Source organism: Montipora capricornis, chromosome 6 (genome assembly GCF_036669925.1).
Source record: "Montipora capricornis isolate CH-2021 chromosome 6, ASM3666992v2, whole genome shotgun sequence".
In the NCBI taxonomy this organism is placed as follows: domain Eukaryota; kingdom Metazoa; phylum Cnidaria; class Anthozoa; order Scleractinia; family Acroporidae; genus Montipora; species Montipora capricornis.
The window spans coordinates 9,409,789-9,422,288 of NC_090888.1; the positions used below are offsets into that span (position 1 = coordinate 9,409,789).

The 12,500-nt window shown below is 41.0% G+C and overlaps 1 protein-coding gene across 2 annotated transcripts in view; it reads right to left on the reverse strand.

Annotated features, from left to right (window-relative positions):
- LOC138051462 (caspase-3-like) overlaps nucleotides 1-6,608 on the reverse strand; it is a 37,664-nt gene extending 31,056 nt beyond the window's left edge. Inside the window, exon 1 of one of the 2 annotated variants that reach the window (XM_068897656.1) lies at nucleotides 6,288-6,608. In XM_068897656.1, coding sequence (XP_068753757.1) covers nucleotides 6,288-6,560 — 273 coding nt within the window. In that variant the 5' untranslated portion in view covers nucleotides 6,561-6,608. The remainder of the gene's footprint in view (nucleotides 1-6,287) is intronic. The other variant, XM_068897657.1, reaches the window with a different exon arrangement.
- Nucleotides 6,609-12,500: the final 5,892 nt, after the last annotated feature.

Here is a 12,500-nt window from a genome sequence, read left to right on the forward strand (position 1 = left end):
CCCGGGAAATTTTTAAAGTAACACGGATCCGGATTTGAGCGAAAATAATAACGCCGCATCAACGGATCGGGTCAAAAAAAAATAGCAGAGATCTGTAGATCTGCATACCCCTAACTTGCTTCAATAACAAAACAGGGTTGGACACTTAATTTTGAGAGCACTCGCCATTCGGGCGAGTGACCCTCAAAATGCACTCGCCAAGATCAGTTTTCACTCGCCCAAAAGCCCCCAGCCCCCACTCTCTCCAATCAATTTAGTCATCTTTCATTTTTACTATTTAATAAAAATCAACAACACTGAAAGGCTATTACTGCGCCTTTCAATAACATGCGGACTCTTAAATTCGAAGGTCAACTGACAAAATTAATGCGTTGTTCGCTACCGTCAATCAAATGTTCGGTGGCTCCTCCAAGCTTCTGATTATTGTCGAGCGTGCAGTAATCAAATCAAATCGTTGAGCAAAGTTCAGACAACATAGTCAGAAGCTGGCAGAAGCCGCCGAACATTTGATTGACGGTAGCAAAAAACGCATTTGTCTATTGACCTTTGAATTTTTGAGTCTGCATGTTATTGAAAGGCGCAGTAAAGTAAATAGGAAGTCTGTTTTAGTTTCCACACGCATTGATCAGAGCGCTGGGAAAGTACGGGAAAACAATTCGTTTGCAACGTGGTCAAGCACGTGGCAGACTGAGGATGATTACTTCAATGAAATAGTGAGAATTTTGGCCCCGGACAACGTTAGAATAAGCCGCCTCAGTGTAAGACTGTTTTTAAGGCGCTTTCAAGAGCGCCAATCGCTTGAAAATAATGCGCCTATGCCAGGACGACCTGCCGAAGAAGTCACGTTAGAAGTGATGAACTTTATCGACAGGGAGATGGAGAAAATTGACGAGTTGACAGCCCCTGGTCTACGAAGGCGAATTTACGAGCAGTTTGCAGTCGACTTCTCCGAAAGTAAAGTAAAGCGCTTGAGGAAAAAGCTTGGCTGGGTCCAAACAGGGACAAAATACTGCCAGTTAATTCACGAACCCAATCGAGTGAAGCGCCTACAGTTCCGCTTAAAGTGCCGAGAAGACTGAGAAACGTTCGATAATGTTATCTTTACTGACGAGTGCTCTGTGCTTATGGAGAGTCATGCCAAGATCAGCTTCAGACGAAAATGGGAGCAGCCGAAACTTAAGAAGCGTGCAAAACATCCCTACAAAGTTCACGTTTGGGCAGGCATATCGAAAAAGGGGGGAACTCAAGTGCTAACATTCGTTGGAAACATGGACGCCAAGTTCTATGTGGAAGAAATCCTTGGCAATACCCTCCTGCCGTTCATCCGATCGCAGTTCCCCGACAGCCACAGATTCCAACAAGATAATGATCCAAAGCATACTAGCAGGCTTGCAAAGGAATTTATGGAGCGCAAAGGAATCAACTGGTGGAAGACGCCGCCCGAGAGCCCAGACCTAAATCCAATAGAGATGCTGTGGCACGAGTTGAAGCATTTTCTTCCTGCAATCGTTAAACCCAAGACGAAAGACGAGCTGCTTGAGGGGATCAGGCGTTTTTGGACTGAGCGTGTTACAGCGACCAAGTGCACCACATATATAAATCACCTGCAGAAAGTTGTGCCACTCGTCATCCAACGTGAAGGAAGTGCTTCTGGTGAATGAATCTCCAAAGAAGAAAGAAGAAGAAAGATAAAGAAAACGGCTCCTTTAGGAGCCACCAAATGTAATAAAAGTCATGACCAATAGTAATAATGAGAGTTTTTTTTATCATTAACAGCACCGATGCGATGATAATGAGCAATAACAACAGGGTAAATTACTACAGTGTAAACGAAACTTTCAGAAATGCAGTTTACATTCTTGAGATTGGAAGGGCAAAAAAAAGAAGACTAAACGTATTGTGTGAATGAATGCAAGCCGACCGATTATTCCGTTTAGTAAGCAAACAAGGCGACATGACTTCTTGGTATGTTTTTTGCTGCTTTGATTTATTAAGCTGTTGAAATGTGCATCACTTTTGTCACTGCGTTCTCTTCACTTGCCGCCTGATAAACTCGCTTGAATTTGAAAGACAAATTTTTATGGCAGTTCGATGGATTTAACCTTTAATTACTACTTCAGGAAATCGATCGATTAACAGTGTTTACATGTACATGCGGCCGCGCAAGTTTATCAAAACATTTCGCCTCGAAATCGACTTCGTAACTACATTGTATTACATGTATGTAGATTTCACGGGCAGATTCGAGGCTTAAATGTCGACACGCAAAGGCAATAATACACCACAGCCAACCGCATGCTGCCGCGCAAAATTATGGAAACATTTATCCTCAACATCAGCTTCGAATGAAAGTATAATGACTGTAGATTTCACGGGCCGATTCGAGGTTTAAAGGTGGACATGCAAAGACAAAAACACACCGACCGCCAACCGCATGCTGTCGTGCAAGTGTAAAGAAACATTTCTTCTCTAAATCAGCTTCGAATCAAAGTACTACAGTGTATGCAGATTTCATGGGCAGATGTCTACAAGCAAAGACAATAATACACCACCACCAACTGCATTTTCAACGAAAACTTTAGTGTCACGCCTTACGTTTTGGAGCGCTAGTGTCTTCGTAAACAGGTTAATACATTCGGAAAGTTTTTGTTTATGCAAACACTTACAGTTTTTCGAACCGTCTCTAGAAACGAGACTCTCGTCTCTAGAGACGTGACTCTCGTCTCGCGAGGGTGGGTGGTAACTTACTTTTGAGCGGTACTGTATATTCTTCACACGGTCTCGGTAAAAAGAGTAGTTAACCGAACCGTAAAATGAAAGCTAAAATTTTAAACAAGTGCTTAGGCTTAATCAGTAAAGGAGTGCTATATTCTTCTCAAGGTCTTGGTAAAAAGTCTAGTTAACCGAACCGTAAAATGAAAGCTAAAATTTTAAGAGTGCTTAGGCCTAATCACTGGAACGAGTGCTTAGGCTTAATCAGTAAACGAGTGCTATATTCATCACACGATTGTGTTAAAAAGCGTAGTTTAAGCGAACCGTGAAATGAAATCTTAAATTAATTTGTAAAGAGTTCTTAGGCCTAATTTCTGAAACGAACGCTTAGGGTTAATCAGGAAACGAAGGCTATATTCTTCACACGATCTCGTTAAAATTCTAGTTACCCGAACCGTAAAATGAAAGCTAAAATTTTTAAAGAGTGCTTAGGCCTAATACTGAAACGAGCGCTTAGGCTTAATCAGTAAACAAGTGCTATATTCAGCACAAGATCTCTGTTGTCAGGTTTTCACTTTGTTAATACTGGTGACGTGCGCTCTTCCGAGTCCACAGTTCCACAGTCTCTTGTCTGTGGAATTACTTAGGCGTTGACGCTTTAAGAACGAGGAATGTCACGGCGCACCGCGTAGCCAGCACATATAACATCGCTGCGCCATTTTGAAATTTAGTAGCCTGGTAACTAGTTACCAAGCCCTTATATTTCGACCGCGCGCCATTTTCAACGGAAGAGCCTGCTTGCAGGCTAGAAATTTAGTTCATTCACAGGCTCCCCAAGCTGAAAATACGTGGTGTATGCGACAGTTTGTGTATATAGAGAATTGTATGGGAAAATCACCGATCGTAAAAAAATTGTGTAAATAACTATCTCATTTGAAATAAAGTTTTCCTACCTCAAATGTGTGACAAACGTGTCTCTTTTGCCGAGTTTTGAGCCATTCTGACGCCGTTTAGTGAAGTGATCCGGAAGGCCGTTACTGAAATAATAGGAAGGCCGGTAACTCCATCCATCGCTGGCCAGACCTCACTCCACAAATCGTTTTCTCCTCAACAGGAAAAGTCCCGAATCGCAATAAAAACAACAGTTCCATAAAGCCCAATAAATTTGACTCCAAATACGTGTGTTTCGGCGGCCGAAAGACTCGTGACGAACGAAAACTTTGCCTTAAAGTTCACCTCTTCGGCTTTCCTCAAGAGGCTTGTGACCGGGCAGTCAACAACGGAAACTCGCAAGGTGGTTTCACCCTCAACTCTGATTGGTCCATTTGAATTTGACCGCGCGCTGGCAACACGCCCGTTTTTGACTGCCCGGTCACAAGTCAACAACGGTTGTGTTGCCAGCGCGCGGGCAAATTCAAATGAACCAATCAGAGTTGAGGCTGAAACCACCTTGCGAGTTTCCGTTGTTGACTGCCCGGTCACAAGCCTCTGTAACCTGCGATCAGGCCCATTTTTAGCTTCGCCCATATGTTCTCTTATGTCGTCGCTCGCTAAAATTGGGCCTGACCAAAAGTCTCTCAAGAATTCCGTTTGGTCGGCCAAATTTTGGCCGACCAAACTCGTGATCTGATTGGCTGTTGAAACGCCGGAAGTGAAAATGCCATCGTGATTGCGCGGAGCTCTCGCGAAGAATCCGCCATAAGTGTGCGAAGGAATTTGCTCCCTTTTGTTCTTACAATGCCGTGGACGATGCAACTTGATTTTATTTGTATAAATGGAGATATGCCATCTGAAATATCTCATTAGTTGTCCAGAATCGGGTTTGAATTTCTGGAACGAGTGAAATTAGCGATTCCGTTGTCGAGCTCTGTGGCCATGGGGTTGAAAGTACTTTGGCACAAACTTCCCTGATGTTTTGAAAGCCGCTAAATAGCTGGTTCTTTCAAATGGCAATGAAAGCCGATGCATATTGGTTTCCTGGATGAGACAAGGGACATATATATCAACAGGAGGAGATGCTGATAAAATCGCAAGTTACACGAATGCATGTTTTGAATATCTGTGTACAAACGGCTTTATTTATTTACTGAACATGACACGGTTTTTTTGCACACTTCATAATATTTCCAGCTGATTTAACTTAAAACTCACACTCCAGAAACTAAAATGGCATGTTTCCAGAGCGATCAATTGTACAACAATAAAAGAAACTTTGCGCGTCCATCTTACTGTTCGTACTCCATCAAAAAATTAACAGCCAAACGTATCATGATTTTACTGCGCGCAATTCTAGAAATACACTGCAACTGAAGATATTACCCGAAAAAATCACCAAAGAAACCTTCATGGGCAAACACGTTAAAGGAATAATGTATTTCTCTTTTTTTTTTCTTTAAAAATCTATTGCCAAACCGTCCAACGACAAAATGCTAGGTTATCTCAATTACAAATTAAGATGTCAAGCTTAAAAGATTGCATATTCAGTGAAGTTCGGAGGGAGAATTACACCGGCCTTTGCCGCAATATAGTCGTCGAAAACATTCCCCATGCTTTCAATGTGTTTTTCTCAAATTAAAGCCAACGGTAACTTTCGAATTCGTTTGTAATATTCCTCCCACGGTAATTAACTTTGGTCATAACAAAATAGCGTGAATCTACCGTCCACGCGTGTATTGGTGTAATGGAAGTAAATTTGATTGGCCGATGAAGGACATGTCAATCAATCAAAAAAGGTGGGCGGAAGGAATTTCGAAGAGGAATTTGGTCAGGCTCTATTTTTCGTTTCGCCAACTCCACATTACGTAGCACGCGAAACTAAAATAGAGCCTGATCGCAGGTTAGCCTCTGAGGAAAGCTGAAGAGGTGAATGGCGATGGATGGAGTTACCGGCCTTCCTATTATTTCAGTAACGGCCTTCCGGATCACTTCACTAAACGGCGTCAGAATGGCTCAAAACTCGGCAAAAGAGACAAGTTTGTCACACATTTGAGGTAGGAAAACTTTATTTCAAATGAGATAGTTATTTACACAATTTTTTTACGATCGGTGATTTTCCCATACAATTCTCTATATACACAAACTGTCGCATACACCACGTATTTTCAGCCTGGGCAGCCTGTGGTTCATTTGGAATTTAGTCCAAGTGGGTATTCTACAGTATTGTTAGCCTGTTCCAGGCTCTCAGATAGTCGAGAAAACGAAAAGAACTGCGTGTGAAAAGCGAGTGGGGGCTTGGGTCCCGCCTCGCCTCGACCCAAGCCCCCACTCGCTTTTCACACGCATTTCTTTTTGTTTTCTCGACTATCTGAGAGCCTGCAACAGGCTACAGTATTGTACATTCCTATTTCTGGGTACCGCGTACCGTGGAATATAGTTCGAGTGGCGGGGTATTCTGCAGTTTATTTCGCAATTTAAATAATTCTTGCCGACGAAAATCGTACTCGCCAAACGGGCGAGTGATTGATGATTTGCGCTCGCCCGACATTTTAGAGAGACTCGCCTTGGCGAGCGGGCGAGTGCTAATGTCCAACCCTGCAAAATCGACCAGACACATAAAACTCTAAAAGATTACTTACCAGATGCCTTTCTGTCGTTGAGATGTGGCAATTACCTTCAGTCAAAATGACACTTCCCTTTCCTATCCCATTGTTTCTCAGGTAATCGTTTGCAATTATGTACCTTCCGTTGACAAACAACTGAAAGGGCTGCCCATATGGGCGAATTTCCTCCGAATTGGCCACACGTTCGCACTTCAAACAATGAACTATTGAAGTATCATTTTGACGATGCGCTTTGGCCAATGAAAAAACCACAGACAGCGATGAATTTGCGGATAAATTACCTAACATTTCGTTGTTCCGTTAAAACGTGTTCGAAAGGGGCGAACAGAAGGCAAATACCATATTTAGCGACAACCAACCCACATCAACAAAGAAGACTTTTGTCTGATTGGTCGATGGTTTTGCTTGTACCCAGGCTTTTTCACACGCGCGCGCGAATAACAAACAAAATGGCGGCCAAAGATGTCTTGTTCGATTACTTGCTCCAGAGATTTCTTATAGCAGCAGCGACATGTACACCTTTTCTTCTTTCGGAATAGTGGTATTTCAGTGGTAGAAGCTGATTTCTTTTAAGTCTTTCACTTTCGCGTGATCGATTTTTCGTCCGTGGCTTCATACACAATTGATTTGCGCAGATTTCCGAGTTAAAATGTTCCTGAATGTTGTTGTCATAGATAGATTGAGATGGTTGTTCAGCCGAGGCCGTGCTGTCAAGTCTGCTAAGGTAAGATTCGTTGTTCCTTTCGTTTTGTATGTAATCTCAAGCCAACATAAGCTAGCGCAGCCTATTAAATGTCCTTTAAAAAATTAATGTATTTTACCTTCAGACCTGCCAACTCTCACGGTTCTGCCGTGAGTCCCACGATTTTTTGTCATTTCTCACGGTCTCACGACAAGGCTCCTCAATCTCACGGGTTTTGAAAAAAATCATTCTGAAATGATTTAAGTTGTTGAATCAGAATAAAAATGGGAAATTAACGAGGAATGCTTGTGCCATAAATTGAAAAACTAATAAAGAAGAACACTGTTCTTACTTTTTTGTACCCAGCTGTGATTTTCGCTTGTGTTCAATAACTAATCGTTTTTCTTCGTGTCTGTCCGTCATTTTGAAAGGGGAGTAGGCCCTGGGAACGAGGCCTAATTCCCAGGTGTCTCCCATGACACCTTGCTATAAGTTTCGTCCTAGTGATGACCTATTAGAATCATCAAAGAAAGCTGCATCTTCTTACAACAGGGGACGCAAATAAAACATTTAAATAAACTGTTAATGACTTTTCTCGATGCAAAAGGGGTTTGTTTAATCTTGATCGGGAAAAAAATAGAATCTCACTATTTTTTATAGAATCTCCAGATTTTCCTTTATCAGGGGTTGGCAGGTCTGTACCTTCCTTCTTGTCCACAGAAACCTTATTAGAAACGCCAGCGTCATTAACGTCTTCTTCTTTACCAGTTCCTAAATCTTAACTACTAGTTACAATTAGCAACGTGCGTGGAAGATTTACTAAGTCACCATGGATTGAAATCGGAAAGTAGATAATAAGGGTACTGTAGTAACCTGTAGGTAGTTGATGAATGAGCAAGCTATTGTTATTTCCTATTTTTCTGAGCCTTTTAAATTCGCTGGTTTTTCAGGAAAAATATCTTTTTTTTGTGCTCATGGCTGGAGAAAAATGTTGTAAGCTTGTACTTCATGTTGATTTAAAAACAATAGTTTTGAACTTCTCAGTGATGACTTCAATTAGGCATTTTCATTACTTTTCCTATTCAAGTGCAAATGCTGCAATGTTCCTATTTTTAAGTAATAAAAAACCCGATTTTCTCATTTTCTGACCATTTTACCCACTTGGCACCCTGTAAATAGCAATTTGTTTAAATTATACATTATGTGGGGAGGCGCGGTGGCCTCGTGGTTAGTGCACTCGAGTCCGGATCGAGTGGTCCGGGTTCGGGGCCTGGCCGGGGACATTGTGTTGTGTTCTTGGGCAAGACACTTTACTCTCATGGTGCCTCTCTGGGTGGAGAGTCTCCACCCAGGTGTATCAATGGGTACCGGCGTAATGCTGGGGATAACCCTGCGATGGACTAGCATCCCATCCAGGGGGGAGTATAAATACTCCTAGTCGCTTCATGCTACGGAAACCAGAGATAAGCGCCTCCCTGATGGGCCTTCCTAGGCTCGTAACAGAGATACATTATGTGGAGGGAAAACCTCTGCAATGCAGCATGCCAAAACACTGTAGGGAAGATATTGTTTACCTAGTGTCATTAATTTGCCAACCAGAGGCTCACTGGCCGTTGAAACAAAGCGTCTTTTGTTCCTGTGGTTGGCACAGCAATGCTTGTCAACAGATATCATCCCTATATATAGATGAACTTCTAACTCACACTGGCTCTGAACTACCAAGATTTATTAACTTTAAATTTAACAAAAACTAAATATCTGATCTTCAATTATCATCAGAAAGTAAATTTCAATGTACTTCCTTCATTAACTTTTGCTGGTCAATGCCTTGAACAAGTTTCAAGCTTTAGATACTTGGGTATGATATCTATATTGGCCATCATCTTTCCTGGCATGATCATATTCATTATATTTGTAACAAAGTTAGTAAATGTATTAACATCATCATTAAGGACCGTTAAAGGGGCTAGGTCACGCTATTTTAGGCATTTTCAGCACTGATCAAATGGTCATAGAATTAACTAAAATATCAAAATATCTGTTCAAAACTATAGAAGAACTCTAACAAAACATAGGGAAGCCAAGAAGGGACATGGATGGACAAAACTGGAGAGGAATGAAATGGATTGAATTTGGGTAAATTTGAAAAACGTCAGCCCACCTTTTTTCAAATTTATATCAGTCTATATCAAAATGTCATTTACAAAGCTTGAAAATCATTCTCAGTTGTTATGTTGCCGTGATTTTGCAAATGAAAGATTCTTTCTCTGCCAATTTGACGTTTAGAGCTCATAATTAACAAAATTAAACAAAACTACCTAAAATAGCGTGACCTAGCCCCTTTAAGCATTGTCAGTAAACATTGTCTAATCAGTATCTATCATTCGCTTATTTAACCATAGTTACTGTATGGCTGCATACTGCGGGATATTAATTATGAAAACCCATTGTCACAGCTTATAAAATTGCAAAATAAAGTTATCAGAATCATCAATGATGTTCCCCTACCCCCCCCCCCCCCCCATTATGTTTCCTTAGGTCTATTGAAATTTCATGATATTGCTAAAATGTACACCTGTTATTTATGCATAATTGTCTTTGTGGCGATAAACCATGTAATTTTTTTCCATATTACTGGTTTCGGAGCAACATAATCATTCAACTCAGGATGCATCTTTACAGCATTTATTTCTTCATGCTATAACCAATACATGTACAAGAAAATTCTGCCTATCCATTATTGGAAAATACTTTTGGAATGATCATACTCTTTAAAATCGAAACAGCACATGAAAGCTTTAATACCCAAATAAATGAATAATTTATTTAAAATAGAAATAAGAGTCTTTACTTTTTTAGTAGAGTTGACTATATGCCATTTATTTCTATTGGTGGCATAGTGCATGTTATGTTCTCTGTAATATTTTCGGGTTTTAATATTCCTGTTGTAAGCAGTTTTAACAAATGTAAATAGTACTTCGCCTCAGATGAGCAAATTTTGTGCAACGAAATAAATAATTTAATTATGAACCAGTGTCAATCTCCATTTTTTTTCCTGCAAAATTAGTTTACGATGTATCCACAATGACTGGGATTTTTTAAAATTTAGCAAAGCTTCGAAACTCACTAGGCAAGATATCGCTGGAAAGCAACTTTATTTAACCCTTTCAGCCCCGTGGGGTTCCCCATTGACGAGTAAAATCGTCTGGCGTTAGACAGAGTAAAATCTATAAGTGGCACTATTGGGAGTGAAAGGGTTAAGTGTCTAGTAGGTTTAGCGCTGAAGCACTAATTGGGGACACTGTAACGTGAAATTAACAATTAACACAACAAGTCAAATGTTGGTTTTTTGAGGAGAGGGGGAACCGGAGTACCCGGAGAAAACCTCTCGGTGCAGAGTAGAGAACCAACAAACTCAACCCACATATGACGCCGAGTCGAGGAATCGAACCTTGGCCACAATGGTGGGAGGCGAGTGCTCTCACCACTGCGCCATCCCTGCACCGTAGTATTATTGATTAAGGCGACGTCCGATCAAACTGACTGGCTCGAAGTGACAGATTTCAATAGGACAATAGGCTCACTTTGCTTGTCGCTTGCGCGCGCCTTGCCACTTTCAAATTTAAACTGTTTGACTCAAATTATTCTTCTGATATTTGTGTGTCGATTCCCGTATCACGAATTATTTTCTTAGATTTGGCCACGAGAACGGATGAGATGCCGACTTGAGCTTCGTTCTCCCGAGTTAGAATTACTTGTGCGCGTCATTTCATCAACTTGAAACTTTCGCAGCTAAGGGGAAATACGACAAAACACAAATTGAAAAAGCTTCAAATTTAATGCTTTTTCAGTGGTTTAATTTTCAGACGTGAAAGTTTGCCAAGTCAAAGACACAATAGGGCAGAGTGAGATGATATCAAAATAAGATTTGGAGCCATTTTGTAGACAACACCGTATCACATGAAACCTGCTGTGTTGAGCCTTGCCACTTTAAATGACAATTTCTTTACCAAATCTTTTCTTTGGTTGTTGGGCTTACTGCAGCAAGCGGGAATTCCCGTATCACGGCCTATGACAATAGTCTCGAAAAAAAGAATCAAAATATTTTTTGCCAAGGAAATTTAAATAATCTGGAGCACTCGTAAAGTAAAGTCTTGCGTCTTGGCTTAATCTGTTCGCTTCACGATTCAAAATCAGCCCAATTTCTTCTCCAGAACAACTACCGACTCTACATCGACCATGTGGTTCAAAATTTCAAGGTTGGGAAGCTTTATAGCGAATTGAGATGTTCTTCACCAGTGGGCTGCCATTTTTCGACTCCATCTTGTTAGCTGATTTATAGTTGTCCTCGCTTCAAACGCCATTTTATCCATATTCTTGGATGTAAACTCGCATTTCAATTTAAGTCCGACTTACTTTATTATTAAACAGCACTCCATTCTGAGTTGAAGTCTCTTAAATATTAACGATATCGGTCATAAAGATAAGGTAATGCCCAAGTCTTTCAAATGACTCATCATCTTTGCATTCACTATGTGCCCTCCTTTTGGAAACAGGCGATGAATATTAACGATGCCAGCACTACATCAGCCATTTCTCATGTTCCCGCGTTTCGAATGAATATGGGTAACTACTTGGTGTAGGCACTCATATAGTGGTCCGGTATTCATTCGAAACGCGGGAACAGTGCCTACACCAGCCAGGTGATCTGGTAACGTAATTTGGAGGACTGGGGAGAAAAATTTTAGTGCCGTATCCCACAACCACGCGCGGCCTTATTTTTTAATTCAACATGGCAGAAGCCAGGTTAGATCTCGTCGTTTCTACATGAATGTTCATTCAGTAACAGGAAATGTGGTAGACACGTAATGATCTGTTGAGTTTTGGCGATGCAAGGTACTGCAGGGAGTTTGGAAACAACATCTAAGGCCCCGCGCAGTTGTGGGATACGGCGTTAAAATTTTTCTTCCAAGTCCTCCAAATTACGTCACCAGATCACCTGGAGGTAGTTACCTGAATATGACTGAATTTCAAGGGATTTCTGGGTGATGACGCGCATGCGCAACATTAGTCTCCTTTGTTGCCCACATCACGGTTCACATGACAATAAAGGCCGGTTTACACGGTGCGACTTGTCGGCCCGATTTTTGGCGGTGGCTTTGGAAAAAATCCGCCCGACGTAAAAAATCTATTGCAGTGCACTCCGCGTGGCATTAAAGGAGTCTGTAAGAGTACGTCTATTTTCCACACTTCTTTATTAATGAAATTCCTCATGTTCGACAATTTTATTTTATTGAGAGATTGATTTGGCTCTCTCTATCCTATAATTTTAAACTACAGATAACTATATATTCGTTCTTGCATTTGCTGAATGTTGGTTCAATTTGAGGCGAAATACTATTTCTGTCAATATTTCGGCCATTTTCGTAATACCATTTCCATCCTCCCCTAACCTCCCAAAGTGTTTATTTTCGATACAAAAATGTTCCAAAAGATGGTCCAAAAATTGGTCCAAAAAATAGTCCAACGGTTCAATGGTCCAATGG